The 21062-nt window shown below is 35.3% G+C and overlaps 1 protein-coding gene across 4 annotated transcripts in view; it reads right to left on the bottom strand.

Moving 5' to 3' along the window:
• The window catches only part of AGBL4 (AGBL carboxypeptidase 4), a 1218758-nt gene that overhangs the window by 1122935 nt on the left and 74761 nt on the right, over nt 1-21062 (bottom strand). For 3 of the 4 annotated variants that reach the window (XM_023636827.2, XM_023636828.2, XM_014737468.3), the window contains exon 2: nt 1295-1417. The exons of the other annotated variant lie outside the window; for it this stretch is intronic. In XM_023636827.2, coding sequence (XP_023492595.1) covers nt 1295-1417 — 123 coding nt within the window. The remainder of the gene's footprint in view (nt 1-1294; nt 1418-21062) is intronic. 4 annotated transcript variants of the gene reach the window in all.

The raw sequence follows: 21062 nt of genomic DNA, 5'->3' as shown, positions 1-21062 counted from the left end.
AGGACAGCATCACAATACTGTGTTATAGGTTGAATCACATCCCCCCAAAGTTCATATGTTGAAGTCCTAACCCCCAGTACTTCAGAATTTAATCAAGTTAAAATGAAGTCATTGGAGTGGGCCTAGATCCAATATGACAGGCGCCCTTATAAAAAGGAAATATTTAGAGATAGACATCCACACAAGGAATCACCATATGAAGATGAAGGCTGAGGTCAGGGTGATGCTTCTACAAACCAAGGAACAACAAAGATTGCAGCAAACCACCAGAAGCTAGAGGGGAGGCATGGAACAGATTCTTCCCCACAACGCTTAGATGGAACCAATCCTGCCAACAGCTTAATCTCAGACTTCCAGCTCCAGAACTGTGAAACAATAAGTTTCTATTGTTTATGCCATTCAGTTTGTGGTTCCTTATTATGACAGCCCTAGCAACCTAAAACAACATGGAATAAACAAAGAGCAAAACTCTGTATAAACAAGTTTTCAATTGTTGGTATAAACAACCAATGTTCTTAGGGTTCAGAGAACTCTCATATAACTGACACTGGCATGTCTCTTCAACCACACATACACACACACACACAAACACCTATGCATGCATATTATTCAGAACCAAAAATAATAAACAATTATTTGTAAAATAAAATTATGTTTACCTTTCTCATTAATATTTTCAACATACTCTGAGTATCAACTATGTGACATTCAGAGTATGAGGCTCAGGGCATAAAGAAGTTAACAAGATCCAATCACTACTGGATGGGAATTTACAACCAAATTCTGATCTCTCCTTTTAGAATACCCATAGCAGTGGGTGACTGTGAGGCAATATTACTTTTGCTGTTTTGTTTGTGTTCAATTAAATCTGTTCTCTAATTGTTTCTTTATAGGGAAGCCTCCTCCCTCACAGACTAAGTTCTGTCAGCGTGTCATATAGAACCAGGTACATAGCAGACATTCAATAATTAGTGATTTATCATATAGTCAAATTATGTCAATTTTATTCCAAAAGAAATAATATCTGGGAAAGTATTTTATAAAATAAAAGGTACCATGTAAATGTTCATGTGTGTTAGCATTATACTTCTAATCATTTATAGCAACAAAAACATAGCAATTCATTTTTAAGTATTTCCAAGTTTATCCCTTCAAAATTGATTTTTCCATGACAACTTGTTCCATTATTGTGAAATATTAACTGAGTTGAATCATATTGAATGGTCAGATGGAACTAGATTCTGAAAAAGCTTCACCAAACAAGCTCAAAAGCAAAATCTTTTAATACACTCACCACTTTCAAAGCAAGCATCAAAGATAAGATGTCCTTTCTTGGGCTGTCCACAGTATCCAGTTGGAAGCACAATATATTTGCTCACATTCCCTCCGATGGCTTCGTCATTTCCCATATCATTGCCTATTTTTTAAAAAATTGGCTCATGTTAAACAGAAATCAAAATGTATTTAGTAATAGAAGTTCAATAAGACTTTTATAAATTTTACCCTCTCCCCTGTCATTTAGTGCTTATTAAGGCAGTAAGAAATTAACTACATATTGTGGTAGAGTAGAAAGCGGATACATTTTCAACTTAGAAAGATACGGGCTCAAATCTCACCTGTACTACATACTAATTCTCTGTGACAAAACAATCAACTTAATCCCTTTAAGCCTCAGTTTTTCTCACCCACAAAAAAGGAATGATAAAACTCATCTTCCAAAATTGTGTTATGAGAATCAGATATGAAAAATATCCAGTATGACTACTGAAATCCAAAAGATGTTCAGTAACTTGCATCGAATATGTAATAAATGGTAATATATTTAATTTGCTACAAATATTTAGTTATTTTAATTTGAATAAAATAATAGTTCTATAACTTCCTGATGTTCCACAACCAGAAATAATTTGAGAACCACTGAATAAGCAGAGAATTTATATAGAGAGAGAGAGAGAGAGGTAACAGAAGTTATATTTTTTAAAGTTTTGGAAGTTTCACTTGCACCTAGGATGCAGAAAGCTAGAAAGATCATCGCTTCCACCTTAATAAAAATTATCTCAATAAAGAACAAAATCATAACTTTTAGAAATGTATTAGAGAACTGAGATTGCAGGGCAACCAATAATCTGATAACCAAGGAAAGTCCGGCCCCACCAAAAAAATATGGGAAGCAAGGTCTACGGAAGAGCACAGGAGGAAGAAATGCCAATGCCACAGAAGTGAGTAAAAAGAATTAAGCTAAATTATTTAAAATTATTAAAGGTCAAGTATAGGAAGCACAAGAGTGTAGAATTCCTGGGAGCTATCGGCACAAAGGAATTCACACTCACTTGCACACTATTCTGTACAGGGCTCCATCAAGTTTTTAGGAGAAAGATTAGGGGCAGGGTAGAAAAACAAAAACGGCCTTTCTTTGTGATGCAGGCTAGAGAAAGGGAGTGGCTTCTGTTATAGAAAAGGCATGGAGCCCACCCAATTTCCTTTTCCCCTATGAAAAAAAAGAACTTAAGCCACTAAGGGAGGAAAAGCAAACTTTGTATCCCCAGTGCATAAGTGGGACCCATTAAAGGACGAGGAGCACCAAAAAAGAAAAGTCCACTATACCTGGGGGAGGGGCAGGAAACAGTCCTGGGCCCAAGATTATATATCAATATATAATTGGGGCAGAAAACTCTGTCTCACACAAGACCCATCAAAGATTCAAGGCAGAGTTGAAAAAGGAAGGAGAGGTGGGATCATTGAAAAAATACTCCACCCCAAGACCAGAGCATACAGGGCCTACCTAAGACTGAGGCTAGACCAGGACAAAAGAAATACTCCTGCTTCCTCAACACCAAGATACAAGCAATGAATAACAAACAACACCAATCTGCTTCTGGAGAAGACAAAAGCATGGAGAGAATCCCCATTTGCAGTAGGAGTACCCAGGGAAGAACAGAAGTTTAGGGTATAGCAGAACATTGAGGAAAAACCCTCAATCACCCTAGCCCTTTCCCACAGGAATAAGTAATCCTAGAAGAATCTGAAGCCAGCAGCACATTAAAGATACCATAGCAACAATGAAACTCAACCCAGCTTAACTCCTGACTAGGTTGCCATAAGTCCTCACACAAATGACCTAAGAGAAGAGGTGCATCCATTTCCAGTGACAAACAGTATTTCTATCATTTTCTACTGTTCTACACCAAGTATTCAGCATTCAATAAAAAAAACATGGGGGGGGGGGCGGGCAGCCCAGTGGCACAGCAGTTAAGTTCGCATGCTCCACTTCAGCGGCCCGGGGTTAGCTGGTTCGGATCCCGGATGCAGACCAATGCACTGCTCGTCAAGCCATGCTGTGGCAGGCGTCCCACATATGAAGTAGAGGAAGATGGGCACGGATGTTAGCTCAGGGCCAGTCTTCCTCAGCAAAAAGAGGAACATTGGCAGCAGATGTTAGCTGAGGGCTAATCTTCCTCAAAAGAAAATGTGGGGCACACAAAAACTCAAGACAAGACAACCTACTATCTAGGGGAAGCACAATAAATGGAACTAGATTCAGAAATAACTAGATATTGGAACTATAAGACAATGAATTAAAATAACAAAGATTAATATGTTAAAACCTCTAGTGGAAAAGGAGTTCAAAATGCATAAACAAATGGAGAATTTCAGTAGAGAGATAAAAACTACGATAATGAGACAAAAAGAAATGCTAAAACTAAAAAACACAGTAACTGAGATGAAAAAATGTCTTCAATGTGCTCATCGTGGACTTGACACAGATGAGGAAGGAATTAGTAAACTCTATTCCCATAGAAATAAGCTAAAGAGAAAAACAAAGAAAAAAAGGAAAAAGAAATTAAAAGAGAATGAACACAGCATCCAACAGCTTTGGAATGATATCAAATGACCTAACATATATATATCTGGAATTCCAGAAGGAGATGAGAGAGAATGGGGCATAAGAAATATTTGAAGAGATAATACCTATTTTCCACAATTAATGAAAGATATTCAGCCACAGACCCAAGAAGCACAAAGTACAATATATTTTTTAAAACCAGACACGTATTTAAAAATACAAATCACACAGCTAAGATAAAAATTACAGTAGATTATGCATAAAAAACTATGTAAACCAGAAGTCAACGGATGATCGCTAAATTATTAAAAGAAAAAATGTCAACCTGAAATTTTAGACCCTTTGAAAATAGCTTTCAAAAATTAAGGCAACAATAAAGACATGTGAGAAAGACAAAACCTGAGAGAATTCATTATTAGCAGTCTGATATTACAAGAAATGTTAAAAAAAGTTCTTCAGGCAGGAGAAAAAACGATAACAGACATAAACTAAGATCCACATAAAGAAATTAAGGACCCCAGAAACGATACAAGTCAAGGTAAATATAAATGGTCTTACGTTTAATCACTCCAAAAGATGACTATCTAAAGAAAAAACAGTAGCGATTAATTGTGGGTTTATGTCATATATTAAGAGTAAAATATATGGCAGCAATAATACAAAAGATGGGAGGGAACAACTGGAAGTATATTGTTCCAAGTTTCTTAAACTAAATATAAAGCTGTATAATATTGTTTAAGTAGATGGACTATAATAAATTAAAAATGGATATTAAAAAGCCTAGGGTAAACACTTTTAAAGCTATAAATAAGCCAATAGTGAAGATAAAATAAAACTAAAAGGAATAGTTGATCAATCCAAAAGAAGGCAGAAAACAAGAATGGTGAAAGGGAACAAAGAACAGATGGAGAAATAGACAAAAACTAGCAAATATTATAATTAAATTCCAATATATCATTAAATGATCTTACATTTAATTTAGACCATTTAATGATATGTTTCACAGATAGAGACTTGCCAAATTAAACAAGTAGAAAAATCCAATGATATGCTATGTATACAAAGTCAAATTTAGGGGCCGGCCCCGTGGCCGAGCGGTTAAGTTCGCGTGCTCCGCTGCAGGCGGCCCAGTGTTTCCTTGGTTCGAATCCTGGGCGCGGACATGGCACTGCTCATCAGACCACGCTGAGGCAGCGTCCCACGTGCCACAACTAGAAGGACCCACGATGAAATATACAACTATGTACTGGGGGGCTTTGGGGAGAAAAAGGGGAAAAATAAAATCTTTAAAAAAAAGAAAGTCAAATTTAAATAAAAAGCCATGGGTGTAAGTTACAAGCAAAAGACATACCATGCAAACAATAATCAAAAGAGAGTCAGAGAGGCTATATTGAGGTCAATATAGACTGAAGAACAAGAATAAAACCAGGGATAAGGAGAGACTTTATATAATGACAAAGGAGTCAATTCACCAAGAACACATAACAATCCTAAATGTGTATGCACCAAACAACAGAGTCTCAAAATACATGAAGGATAACTGATAGAAATAATTATATTGGAGTCCCTTCGACACTACAATCTCTGTAATCAATAGAACTAGCTGAAAACCTAGCAATATCAGGAATGAAAAGCAAACCACTAAAATCCTACAGGCATTAACAGGATAATAAGAGAACAGTTCAATAATCTTAAGCCCATAATTTTTGTGAATTTAGATGAAATGACAAAGCAAAGATATTACCAAAAAAAGAAAACTAAAGACCAGCATTCCTTACGAACATAGACTCAAAATCCTCAGCAAATTATTAGCAAATCACGTAAAAACTATAATACATCATGACCAAGTACAATTTGTCTTGGGAATGCAAGATTGGTTCAACATTCAAAAGTCAGTCACTGTAATTCACCATATCAACAGATTAAAACTCAAATCTATATGATCATCCCAGTAGACAGAAAAAAAAATTTGTTTGACAAAATTAAGTATCTACTTTTCTCAGCATACACTGAAGTAAAGGAAATTCCTCAACCTGATAAAGACAACTTTATATATTTATTTTATATAATATTATATATATTTAGAAAGAATACAGCTAAATTATATTTAATGGTAAAAGACTAAAATTTTTCTGCCTAATACCAGACACAAGGCAAGGATGTCCACTCTTACCTCTCCTATTCAACATCATTCTAAAAGTCCTAAACGAGACAACAATAAGGACAAAACAAGACAAAAAGGAAAAACAAAAATATATACACTATCCCTATTCATAGACAACATAACTGTCTAGATAGGAAATCTCAAAGAATCTACCAAAAAGCTCCTAGAACTAAAAATGAGTTCAGCAAAGTTACAGGACAAAAGTCAATGAGCAAAAGTCAACTGTATTTCTATATACTAGCAAAAAACAATTGGAAATTAAAAATATAAAGCAGTAATGTTTACAATAACACCAAAAAACATAAAATACTTAAGTATAAATCTAACAAACATATGCAAGATCTGTATGCTTAAAACTAAAAACACTGACAGGAGAAGTCAAAAAAGGCCTAAATAAACAGAGAAATAAATCAAGTTAATGGATTAGAAGACACGATATTGTCAAGATATCAATTCTGCACAAATTGATCTATAGATTCAACATAATCCTAACCAAATAGTCAGCAAGCTGATTCTAAATTCATATGGAAAAGCAAACAAACTAATAAACAAAACAATTTTGAAAAGAACAACAGTGTGTAATTAGAGAAGAGACAGATACACAGTTCATTGTAACAGAAGAGACTGTTCAGAAATATACCCACACATATATGGCCAGTTGATTTTCAAAGAAGGTGCAAAGGCAATTCAGTGTAGAGAGAATAATAATGATGTTGGACCAATTAATTTTCTATATACTGAAAAAAAACTAAAAATTAATGCAAAATGGAACAAAGACCCAAATATGACATAAAACTATAAAACTTATAGAAGAAAATAGAGTTTTCCACACACAAAAGAATGAGATTGGACACGTACACAATATACAAAAACTACCTTAAAAGGGGTCAAAGACCTGCACATAGGAACTAAAATTATAAAACTCTTAGAAGAAACAGAGGGAAATCTTCATGACATTGATTGATGATACGGTAATGATTTCTTGGATATGACACCAAAAGCACTGGCAATAGAAGAAAAAAACAAACTGAATTTCATCAAAATTAAAAACTTTTGTGCATCAAACACCACCAACAGAATAAAATGGCAACCCACAGAGCAAAGTATTAGCAAATTACGTATCTGATATGGGAGTAATAACCAGAATACACAAAGAACTCCTACAACTCAACAACCACCACCAAAAAACCAATTCAAAAATAGGCAAAGACCTTGAATAGAAATTTCTCCAAAGAAGATACACAAACAGTCAATAAGCACATAAAAAGATACTCAAAATCACTAGTCATTAGGGAAATGCAAATCAAAATCACCATGAGATACCTCTTCACATCCATTAGGATAGCCATTATAAAAAAAAAAAAGGGAAATAACAATTGTTGGTTAAGACATAGAGAAACCAGAACCATTGCATATTGCTGGTGGGAATGTAAAATGATACAGTCACTGTGGAAAACAGTTTGGTGGTGTGGAAAACAGCTTGGTGGCATAAAAGTAGTTTTACACATAAAATTATCATATGATCCAGAAATTCCACTCCTAGGTATATAGCCAAAACAACTGAAATTAGGGACTCAGATACTTGTACACCAATGTTCATGGCTGCCTTATTCTCAATAGCCAAAAGGTGGAAAGCCAAATTTCCACCAACAGATGAATGGATTTTTTAAAACATGGTATATACATACAATGGAATATTATTCAGCCTTAAAAAGGAATGAAATTTTGATACATGCTACAACATGGATAAACCTTGAAAACATTATGCTAAGTGAAATAAGCCAGACACCAGAGGACAAATATTGTATAATTCCACTTATAATTTCTTTCTTATTGCAAAAGAAAATGAAATAGAGGTAACTAGGCACTGGAAGGAAAAGAAAATGGGGAGTTATTGTCTAATGGGTACAGAGTTTTTTTGGGGGATGACAAAAAGTTTCTGGAAATGGATAGTGGTGGTGGTGTACAACACTGTGAATGCTGTTGGATCATAGGCTCCTCAGGAGCTTCCTGGGGGTAATCTGTAACTAGCCCCTGTACTCAGAGGGCAGGGAGAGAAAAAGGTAGACCACTCCAGATTGTTAGGTGGCAGGTTAAATCAAAGGAATTTACTTATGAGGCTTGTACTCAGCTGCCTGTAGTTTTCCACACCTACCCACCAAATCTTAAAGTTTATATAGAGGCCTTAACTGGATTCAGTCACATACACAGGGCACCTTGACAGGGTTCAATCATGTACCCAGTCCAGATGGTCTCTACACCACATTACTATCTCAAGGCTGTGTCCTTGGGCAGCTGCTAGCATGGGGAAGGCAAGTGGACTGCATATTCCAAGGAGAGGGGAGAGAGAGAGCTGCTTCAAATTAGCCAGGTCATAGGTCAAGCCAGCAGTTGCTTCTTCCTGATAACTTCCTCCAAGAAATGTACATAAGGCCACTGAACAGCACACTTAAAAATGGTTAAAATGATGAATGTTATGTATCTTTACCACAATAAAAAAATCACCCTAAAACACGAAATAAATGGAAAGTTTTTTTAAGTGGACAAATCAAAAGAATGTACCTAGGAGACTATCTGTGTATCCTTGTGTTAAGCAAGGTTTTCTCACATTAGACAAAAAAAATCACAAACCATAAAAGAAAATAGGTATAAACTGGATTTTATCAAATTAAAAATTGCTGCTTTTTGAAAGGGACTTTTAATTAAAAAAAAAAAAGTCAAGCCACAGACTAAGAGAAAATACTTTCAAAATACATATCTGATAAAGACTGAATCTAAAACACAAAAGATTTTAGCAGGGGCCAGCTCAGTGGCATAATGATTGGGTTTGCGTGTTCTGCATCAGCAGCCCGGGGTTCATGGGTTCAGATCCTGGGCGCAGACCCACACACTGATCATCAAGCCATGTTGTGGCAGCATCCCACATACGAAATAGACGAAGACTGGCACAGATGTGTTTTCCTCAAGCAGAAAGAGGAAGATTGGCATCAGATGTTAGCTCACCGCCAATCTTCCTCACAGAAAAAAAAGAAAAAGATTTTCTGGGACACTTCACCAAAGAAGATATATGGGTGTCAAATAAGTTCATGAAAAGATGCTCAACATCATTAGTCAACAGGGAAATGCAAATTGAAACCACAATGAGATATTACTACACACGTTAAAAGGCTAAAATAAAAAAAATTGACCAAACCCAGGGTTGATGATGATGCAAAGCAATTGAAACTTTCATGCATTTCTGATAGAAATGTAAAATGGTACAGCCACTTTAAAAAATAGTTTGGCACTTTGCTATAAATTTAAATATATACTTAACGTGCAACCCAGAAATTCAACTCTTAGGTATTTACCTAAGAGATATGAAAACATGTTCACACAAAAACCTGCACATGAATGTTTATAGCAGCTTTCAAAGCTGGAAGCAATCCAATGGTTTCAACTGGTGAATGTATAAAAAAATCTGTGGTACATCCATACAATGGAATACTAATTAGACACAAAAGGGAACACATTACTGATTTACACAACACGCATGAATCTCAAATGCGTTATACTAAATGAAAGAAGCCAAACTCAGAAGACTATATTGTTTTTAATCTATTTACATGACATTTTTCTAAAAGGCAAAATTATAGGGATTAAAAAAACAAAAATTAATGGTTGCCAGGGGCTGCAGGTAAGGGGGAGGGGCAAACTACAATGTCATCAAAATTTTGAAATTGGGGCTGGCCCCGTGGCCAAGTGGTTAAGTTCATGCGCTTCACTTCAGTGGCCCAGGGTTTTGCCAGTTTGGATCCTAGCACTGCTCATCCCCATGCTGAGGCAGCATCCCACATAGTAGAACTAGAAGGATCTACAACTAGAATATACAATTATGTACTGGGGGGGCTTTGGGGAGAAGAAGAAAAAAAAATTGAAATCTTCTTTTCAAAGTTATACATACCTTCCTCTCCTCTTTCAGAGTGAGGTATATGCACGCGTGTGTGTTTAGGGGTGCATGTCTGCAACGGTGACTTGCAAACTCTTCCAGCAAACTCCTCAAAGTCTTCACAGGGAGAGTGGAGGGGAAAGCAATTGCTAATATGACAACTACTAGCCATGAGAGAGTAACTAGGACTAGATCCATATCCTCACCAAAAGCAACTAGAAAACTGGATAAATATATATGCAACAACTCTTTCCACACTGGGATGACAAGCAGTGCCAAACTGTGATCCTCAGAAAAGGGAAATAAATGAGGTGAGCCTAATGATAGTCCTAGCTTTCAGATTAGTGACACCTCCCAGAACTTGGTGCATGTAGAGGGTTCTCAATTACAACAGGGTGATTTTCTGATTTGAAAAGACAGAAATAAGAGTTTGGAGAGGCTGAAGAAACTTAAATTTGAAGGTCAGAGTATTGGGTATATGTTATATATTTGCCACAATTGATACTCTGCTAGGAAAAATAAGGAAATAGTTCATGGACATTACTCTCCACTTCTGTTTCTAACAATTTTTGTTAGTTCTACTATTATTTTAACTACTCCGCTGAGATAGTTATCAATGTGAGCAGTATTCCTAGAGAACATTTGGAAATTCATTAGGCACTTTTTTGTTTCCATAATGATGAAGGAGCACTGATAGCATTTGGTTGGTGAAGACCAGGGATGCCAGATATACTGCAGACTAGAGGAGAGCCCAGTACCATTTCCAAATGTCCTATATAGATGTTCATGTAGGTAAAAATTCTACTTAGAATTACGTGAGCTTAGAACCCAACTCTGTTTTACACATGTTGTATGCCTTTAATGTATACTGATTTTTCCAAGAAGGCACCTGACATGTAAATCAAGAAAAGATTATAATTGATTTGTTTATAAATTGATCCAGAAGTATCACTATTTTAGAAAATCACGTTACCAACAGCATTGTCACGCACTGTGTTTGAATCACTAATACCATATCCTTATATCAGTTAGTATTTGTAGCAATTGTGTTTATAGTGATTCTACACACAAATGCAAACACTGGAACTCTTTATTATGTTTTCCATATGCCTAGATATATGCATACCCCTGTTTTTCCTTATGGAGAAATCCTACTTACCCTATAGATCTACATAAAACCTTATCTCCTCTGGGAAGTCTTACTGACTCCCCTAAGCAATGCTAGTCATTGCTCCTCTACATCCCCAGAGATTTTGTTTATATCTTTATCACAACGTTATTACCTTTTTATTACTAATTACGTGTGCCTTTTACCCTTAGTAATTGTGATTTCTCATCAGAAGAATCTAATGTCTTATCTTTTTATCACTACTTTCTCTCTTTCCACCCCAGGTATGACACAATGCTTGGCACAATATCAGTAATGTATAAATATCCATTGAATTACTAAAATAAAAAAGGACTTTTAGGAGCTAAATCTTATTTCAATATTGAATATTGTTTTTTGTTTGTCTGTTGAGAGCACAGGCATTATGCGATATATTTTAAATCTATCCAAAGAACAAACAGCACACTTACATTTACAGTTTACTAAGATAAACAGTTGTGATACAGTGAGACCAAATAGTAAAAGGAAGCAAGATACCACAAAATATGCATATGCTGACAGAAAGAAGGGTGGGATAACTATAGCCCGTAATGTTAATGCAATATAATGGTTGATTATTTAAATACACACGGCGGAAAATGCAAAGTTATTCTCATATCTCAATTACATTTGACTGCATCTAAAACCATGAAAAATAATGGCATTTACAGCAGTACAAAATAATCCAAAGTGGCATGGAATAATTGTTGTTATGGAATAATAACTTTCAATTTCTTCACTTCTGTGCATTTTAATGTTCAGCCATATAGCATGCATATTTTTGAACCCAAACTCTTTACTCTTACTTAATACCCCTACATTTAGTTAAGGCAGCATGAATTAGTAGTAAGAATTTGGATTTCAAAGTCACACAGATCTGAGATTGAATCCACCTAACTCAGATATGTATGCAGAGCAACTTTAAATAATTTAACCTAACCTCTCTGAGTCTGTTTGCTTAGAGTTTGCTTATTTTGTTCTGAAAGTTACAGAAAATATATGTATATCACCCAGAATACAGTATTTACTCAATAAGTAGTTGGTTATTATTATTATGATCATCATTATCATTATTATCATCATTATTAAGACGTCTGTATCTTGAAAGAAGTATATTTAACAAAAGAATAAAAGATTCAATTCTAAAGTATAAGGGAGGATTCAGAAAAGAAAGGGAATAATTTAAATTGAAACCCATAAAGAACATCTTAGTAAAAGTCTTTCCTTTGAAGTAAACACTGAATACTGCAGCACCCAGTTAAATTACGCACTGTAAAACACTCTTGTAATAGTGTATAAAATATTTGCCTTCAAACATAGAGACAGAGTAACACCATGAATTTTTTTAATTTAAGGAAGTTAGAGACAAAAGAAAAAATAAAACAATTGAGGTTTCTCTTTCAGGAAATAAAGATCTAATCTTATTAATGTTATTATTATTTACATGCTTTGAAAAATACTACATGGATAACAAATATTTAACAAAAAAATTATGAGCATATTTTGTGTAGGGAAAAACAAAGATGTATCTCTATAGATGTAGCATGTACCTGATGAAATAATATGATAATTATATCTTATTTTACTCTGATAAATAGGCCTGCTGAGACATCTAGAAACAGACTTCAGGGCTGCATAAAATTTTTGACATTTAAGTGGGTTATGCTGATGATGGATGTGACAAAGTCTCAATTTGTTTTATTTTTACATGGAAAACTACTTTACACAAAAGTTACAAGCAATTCATATTGGTCAAAAATGAGGAAAACAGCTTATTAATTAAAACTGACCTTTATATAGAACATGTATTCCACCTCTCAGGCTAAAACACCTTCGAAGACGTAACAAATTACCTCTATGTATAAGTGACATGCAGCTAAAGGGATCTGTCAGAAGTTCCATTATAAAGTCATATTTCTAAGGCTTCATAATTTTGAGAGAAAATTACATTGAAGATGAGACTTAACCCACAAATTCTCAGCCAAGAAAGTAAATGTAAAATTCCTACTTGAGGGTGTTTTAGGAAAGACAACCTATTCATTTGGGGACTTTAATCTCAGTGAACTAGTACGCATTACTCAGCTTCTTCCTAGCATATTATAAAATCTCACCATGCTGTTGTCATTACAAATATATTTACAATATATATTGCAAGGACTCAAAAAATAAAAACTTTTAGAAAATTATTTCCTAAATATACATATCTTAGTTCTTTCTAGGCACATGTACCTCTACATGTTTAGATTTGTTAAGCTACATTCAATCACAGGATGCTTCAATTACCAAATATGTATTGAAGATCTATTTTTGAACCCACCCTATATTGTACCCAGAACTAAGGAGAATATACAAGAAAAATAAGCTGTAAATCAATCCATCACTCAATAAAAGAATAAGGATATACTAATAATTAATACTAACACTCTCAAAAAACTGACCATCTAGTTAAGGACTACACTGAAAATAATAAAACATATAATGGAAAAAAAGTTGTATTTCTGTAAGAAGGGAAAATTCAGTACAGACAGTACAGTTTGGTGCCATGGGGTTTGGAGAAATATAGACCCAAGACTGAATCCTTGCTTGCCTACTTTTTAAGTATATAACCATGAATGGCCCCCAGTTCTTCAAGCTTTGGTCTTGGACCTCTCTGTTTTTATCCTACAGCCTTTCAAAAGAAATGGTTGGCCCATTTTGCCCTGAAAGAGTAGTTTGCATCCAATTTCCCAACATTTTGCAGCAAATTATCTCCCTCCCTTGATCTTACAAGGATTCTACTTATACCTCTTTGATTTTGTATTACAGCTAATTGTATATGACTTAATATCCACTTCTCAGCCAGTCACTTAAACACTAACTTTCCACTTATGTGCTAGTCATAGTGCAGAAAACTGTATATTCTTTGATTACTATTAATAGAGACATCTGCATTCACTATAGAACTAAAAATATAGAGAGAGAGAGAAATTTCAATAAATAGCTGTTAAATTGAAAAAGAATTTCTTAAAAGTATATTCTTCTATTCCATAGCAAATGGGAGCAATTTTTTTAATTTCCTCCTGTGCTATGGATATGGATTTATCAATTCATTTAACAAAACATTTATATATGACTACCATGCAGCCATTTTGCTAGGTTCTAGTAATACAATCATAAATCTTAAAACTTCTTGTTTGTCAAAGGTATTAGTGGAAGAGGCAAACCAGTAAACCATTACTTTATAGTATAATGTGATAAATGTTAGAAATGTGAGGTAAACTCAAGGCACTCCACAAGAGCACAGAGAGGCAACATCTAGACTCTCCTCACTAAAGGCTTCCTAAACCACCTTTAAAATATGTCTAAATATTAGCCAGGTAAACAAGTGTGAAAATAAGTTCCAGGAAGACTACGTGTGGAGGAAGAACGTAGGATTCTGGAGAGGGAGACGGGAACTAGATCGTGGAAGGCCTTGTGTGGCATGCTAAGACAGCTAGATTTTATCCTGAAGACAGTAAAAACCTGACCCTGAAGGATTTGAAATGGGACAGGGTACAATCTAGCCTGGGGCTCAGAGTCCAGAGCATTTTTGTGAGAGACAAGGAGAAAGCTGCCTCTGTGGTGATAACTTGAGCACAGCAGGGCAAGTGCTGGTAACTAAACAAGGCAGGCAAGAGGGCTAGAGGAGCAATTCTGGGATACAGATTCAAAGACCTTTCTTCTTCCACACATTCTGCACTGTTTCAGGAAGACATGATGATAGATCAGCCTTTGGGGAATTTACATATGTAATCTTGTCAAGCTCTACAACTGCATTCTGGTTCCCAAATTAGACTTGTACTTCTAAATGAAATTTTAATTTACATGCTAAAAACAGAACCCTTAAAAACAACATCTGGCTGGTTTTCCTAATCTATTTCTGCCAGATTCAATATTCAAAGAGTTCCAGCACAGTGTTCTCCAAACTGTGGCCTATGAAAGGTTTCTGGTGGTTCTCATTAATCCCCCTCAGCATTCACTGGGTATCCACACCGTGCCAGGTACTATGCTAGGTGCTAGAGATCCAGAGATGAATAAGACTTAGGATATCCTTCAAGGAATGTAGGCAGGGGAAGAGAACAAGTAAACAAGTGTAATAAAGTGTTTTACATTCTCTAATAGACATATTCACATTGTAGAATGGAGAGTTAAAAAAAGAAGTAATAAATCCCTCGAATTGGGGAAAGGAGGGAGAAGAATTCAGAAATTTTTCTAGAGAAAAAGCAACAACTGATACTTGAACTGAGTTTTAAGTAGGCATCTACCAGGCATCCAAGATCTGAAGCTATAATTGCGGAAAGGATCGGTTGCTCTGAAATAAAAGGTCCAGAGATTTAAGAGAACAACCTGGAGAGTTACATAGAAGTCAGACTACGGAAAATGTTACATGTTTATTAAGAAATGTGTACTTTATCCTATAAAAAATTGAAATTATTCATAGATCTTAAGCAGTGAAATTACAAGATGTACTTTGTACAATATAAAGACCCCTCTGGCAGTAGTACGGACAGTGGAATGAAAGAGATGCAATTGTACAGAAACTGCAGTGAGGAGGCTGAAGTAATAGTCTAGATGAGAGATGATAAGAGTCTGAACTAAGGTAAAAGCAGTGAAGATAGAGAGTGAGGTGAGAATGAGAGATATCCACAAGGCTTGCTGAAAAATTAGATGTTGTTATTCCCCTAATTCGTGTATCCCATTCTTGGGAGGACATTTCTCTTATAAATGAATCAACGATAGTAAGTGAGGACAAGAGAAAAAATGATAAAAATCAAGAAATATCAACTTTCAAACATGGCCATATTAAATTCTCACATTTCCCAGGAATAATTAATTACTCAAAGAGGTTCAAAGATTTAATCAAGATTTAGATAAAATAAAGGCTTATTATACAATCTTGTTCAAATGCTTCAATGATAGGAAGGCTAGCCATGAGCACAGATGTCAGACTCAGGATTCAAACATCTTCACAAGTAAAGATGTTAGGTCAAAATTAACAAAGACAAACATGGAGCCCTGCACTTACCTTGTGTAAAAAAAAAAAAAAAAAAAAAAAAAAAATTTCACAGATGTAGATCCAGGCTAGTAGAAGGAAATGTGAAAAAAACCCTCAAAGTTTTGGTTGATCAATATTATAAACAAAACAACACAACTTATGACATCATTGATAGCAATAAGTTATCTTGATCATGTAAAATTATAATTTTTAATGAATTATGTACTGATCAGACCACAGTTGAAACACTTTACTTCATTTCAAGCATCACATTTTAAGGGACGTACAAATTAGAGTGTCTACACAGGAAGAGAATCATGATCTTGTTGAGTCATCTAAGATCCATATTCAACGAGTGGAAGCTGAGAAAACTTAGTGACAGTAACAAATCTCTCTTTACATCCACAACACAGTAGATACTCCTAATAAATAAATAATGAGGACGAAAAACCAAAGGGATACATTACAACTCTCTTCGAAAACCTGAAGAGCTACCAAGTAAAAAAATGACTGGAATATCAGACTTGCAGTGTTAGACTGGACTAGAACCATCAAAGGGTAGATTTCAGCTCAAAATATGAAAAAATAAATAACATCTATTACGCAAAATCATCCAATAAGCTGCCCTAGAAAAGTGCTCTCCTTTTCATGTGAGACATTTAAAGCAGAGGCTAGATGATCATTCCTCGGGTTTTCTATAAAAAGAGATCTTACTTGAGCAGGAAGTTGGACAAGATGGCCTCTAAGTATCCCTTAAAGTCTATGATTCAAAGAACTTACTAAGTATCTACTACATGCCCAGCTAGGAAGAAATATTAAAAAACAAACAAAACAGAATGTAAGATACGGTTTCAGTTCTCAACAAGCTTATCCAAAAGTTGAGAGGATTCAATTAATATATGCGAAATAACTAAAGAATAATTAAGCAATAAACTGTATACTGCACAAGATAAAAGAACGTAGGAGTTGGTGAGAGATGAACCTATTGGAAAAGCCTCTGGTAGTTGGTGGGACTTAAGTTAGTCCTTGAAGGATAGATGACTTTTGATTTTAAAATTTTCATCAGCTGACTAATCAGATAATACTTTTGTTCTTTTTCCAACTCACTGAAGTGATGACGTATTTTCTTACTTCCCAATATAAGTGTGGGAAAATAACTTATAATGCAATAGCTAACTATCTCAGGCCATTTCTATACTAATACTGGTAAAGAACAGTGTGTTTTACAAAACAATGCGTTAGATCTTGAGGTGGGGTGATACTCTAAAGAAGATCCAAATAATGATGGGAAGGGTAGTTGTATTTCATGACATACACGGAATTCCCATGAATAAGATCCTAAGAGTCTCTCATTACTCAGAGATTAAGCATATTTCTCTAGGATAAAAATAATAATAAAATCTCTCCTGTATTTGTCCTTGAATATGTTAACTAAATATAAAACTAATCAGGTTGTATAAAAATACTCTAAACTTAAACAGTGTAATAGAAAATAAGTTTTCTTGTCTCCTTATAATACCTAACAAAGTATCTAAAATAGAATAGATGAGTGATAAACCACTGAATTAATGGATGAATGTGATTAAATGACAGAATATATATGTGGAAGCTGTCTCAAATTATGATTATATCATTTCAATAAATTAAGAAGATATGAAAATTATGTGTACTGAACCACTGTAGACAAAATGAATCAAACAGAATTCAAAGTAGAATCTGGTTAAAACCAGTGAAAACAGCTACCATTTATTGAGAACTGATGTATGAGACATTGGGTAAGCATTTTATACATTATTTCACATAAAACAATAATCCCATGGGATTACACTTGTGTTATAAATGGAGCAGTTCTTATTCCTTTCATCTTTCAGATGAGAAAACTGAGGCTCAAAATGGTTAAGTAATTTTCCCAACATCACACAGATAGTGGAAAAGCCATAATTCAAATCCAGCTCTAATTTCAAAACCACCGTCCATTCATGCATTTATTTATTCAACAAGTAATTGAGTGCCTAATGAATACCAGGAAGAGCATTAAGTGTGGAGATAGTGGCAGACAAGATAGACAACATCCATCAGTGATTCTTGCAGCAAATTTTAGGAGCACCAGTTACATACTAGATGTTGTTCTTGACGCTTGTGATACCATGGGAAACAAAAGAGTCAGACATCCCTGCTTCCATGGAACTTATATCCTGGTCAGGGAGATATCCAATAACTATATAATATTATGGTGGAGATGATATAACAGTTCCACAGAACCCATTTCCTTTTTTCTCTTGAGTACATAACTCACTACATTTCTCAATCTCTTTTACGGTCAGGTATCGCCATGTGACTGAATTTTAGCCAATGTAACTGCAGAAAAACTTGCTGGATTGGATCAACTGCAGAAAAATGAGGTTATATCACTTCCAGACCTGCTTTCCACACAATCCTCCACACTCTCTCTCCCCATTCACCAGCCAAAAGCAAAGAAGGACAAGACTCTAGCAGATGAAGGAGTAATATGAAGGAAAGAGCTTAAGTCCCTGAATGACTGCATGACCCCCAAGCAGCACAAAACTATGATCAGAGTAAGAAATAAATTCTACTATTTTAAGTCAATGAAATTTAGAGTTTATATGTTGCAATGGTAAGCCTACTCTTTTTAACACAAATATGACAGGTAGTGATACGTGCTATGAAGAAAAATAAGATAGGTAAATGGGCTTAAGAGGGATGGAGATACTATTTTAGATAAAGTGGTCAGGGAACACCTCCTTAAAGAAGTGACATTTTATCTAGGACCTGAGCAAAGTGACACAGTGATTCCTGTGAAGATCTAGGAGGAGAACATCACAGGTAGAAGAAAGATCAAGTACAAGGCTCTAAAGCAGAAGCAAACTTATAATGTTCAAGGAACAGAAAGAACTAACAGAAATTGAAAGCACTGTCCCATTATGAGTTTAATTGGAGGCTTTTGATCCAAAATGGAAAAATGAGCAAACGAGTTAACATCCCTCCTCCCAAAATATCACTGAAATAAAATAAAGGTGTGTAAGGAAAGTTCTTATTTCTTTACCTATATCAATGGTTCTAAATCCTGGGCAATTTTGTCCCCCAGGGGACATTTGGCAACGTCTAGAGACATTTTCGGTTGTCACCACTGTGGGAGATATTACAAGCATCTAGAAGGCAGAGGCCAGGGATGCTGCTAAAGAACCTATCATGCATAGGACAGAATCCCACAACAAAGAATTATCTAGCCAGAAATGTTATTAGTACCAAGGTGGAGATGTAACCTAACCTAATAAGCCAAGGAAGCCTGCTTGGAAGTAAAATCTGATATAAACTCTGAAAGGTAAATAAAAGTTACTTTGTGAAGAGGAGAAAATGGTCCAGGCTGATGGGCTTCAGCATAAAGGCCAGCAGGAAGATATATGAGAAACTACTGGAGAACTGATAAGACCAGAACACAGAACATGAAAAGGAGGCAACAGTGCATACTCTCCTCCAGTCCAGTAATGCTGGTCTTCTCACTCATTCCCAAGCCACTGCTCATGTTGTTTTCATAAAAAACGTCTTCCTACCTCGAAATTAGGTAAAGAAACAAATCTTAAAGTTTAAGCCCCTACCTTAAGAGCTATATCATCCGTTCCAAAACATTTCGATTTCAACTTGCTGGATAAGATGGTTCCATAAACACACACCAACATCAGCTAATAAGACGACAGTAAATGCCAAAATAACCTCCTTTCCTGAAGCTCACCCAGAAGCATCAGCAAATAGTCTCTTCTCAATCCAGCAACCTAAGTACCTGCTTTGAGTTTGGCAAGGACAACTTAAGTGTTTTTTCACTGACTATACTACCAATCTATAAAATCACTGTCAATTTTTCTATATAGATCCTGTATAAAATCTATCTGCCTTTCTCTGACTTGCTAAAGCTGAAAAAAAATGTGCTAAGCATCTCTCAAATGGCTGATATAAAAGTCCCTCCTTAATTCCATTCATTCCACTACTAACCAGTATGCCAACCCAGCATATCCAAATTATTCATTCCTCTTATATGTTCCTTTTGATTTCTTCCCCAAAACCTGTTTAATTTTCTTTTAATATATCCCTTACATCCTCATATAATACCAATGCTTTTTATAAATCACTGTTTTCTATGTTTACTCTGTCTTCTATCTTCTTGCCATCTTCTTTCTTTCTACCACATGCTTAACCACTATCATGTTCATCAAGCATTATCACCTAAATAGGGCACTATGCGTTAGAAATTTCTAAATCCTTTTGACATGAAGTCATTAGAAAAATACTGAGATAGGCATAACTAGTATTATTACTTCTACTTTGCAGATGAGAAGACTAGATGTCACCTATGCCACAAATTTTTCTGCTTCAAACTTGCCTCTTACCTTCAACTTTAATTTCCCTCTTTCCTTCTTTACTTCTTATCTCCATTTCCCTCCATTATACACACTAGTCTGCTACCAATGACTCCTCTCTGACTCACTCCAGTCCGTGTTCTCTTCTCTTTTCCAAATACTTCAGAGTTTTATCTAACTCCTTAGAGTTTTAGAAATACCATAAGTATAAATCTACCCAGGAAACATTCAATGGAATATACTCGGAGCATTCCAGGGTCTTTAAGAAGCTCCCTGAGAAAAAAAGTCCACCAAAGTCAAATAAAGGGAAAAATCAACAATTCTATTAAGGTGAGGGGGCAGGTACAAAAATTTGTGGCATTATGTCTTCCCTTCCACTGTTGTCTTTGATTATAGCTGAGAGGCAGCAGGGTATACTGGAAAGAGCCCTGATTTAGAAATAAAACAGGATCATGTCCCTACTGAGGCACTTATTGTGTGGTCTTAAAGAAAGTCATTCCACCTACAAGGACTTAAGTTTCTTCATCTGTAAAATAAGGGACATTGAACTACATGACCTCTTACTAACTTTTGCCTATAAAGTCACAGTGAC

This window comes from Equus caballus, chromosome 2 (assembly GCF_041296265.1).
Source record: "Equus caballus isolate H_3958 breed thoroughbred chromosome 2, TB-T2T, whole genome shotgun sequence".
In the NCBI taxonomy this organism is placed as follows: Eukaryota; Metazoa; Chordata; class Mammalia; order Perissodactyla; family Equidae; genus Equus; species Equus caballus.
This window is presented reverse-complemented; position numbering and strand designations above follow the sequence as displayed.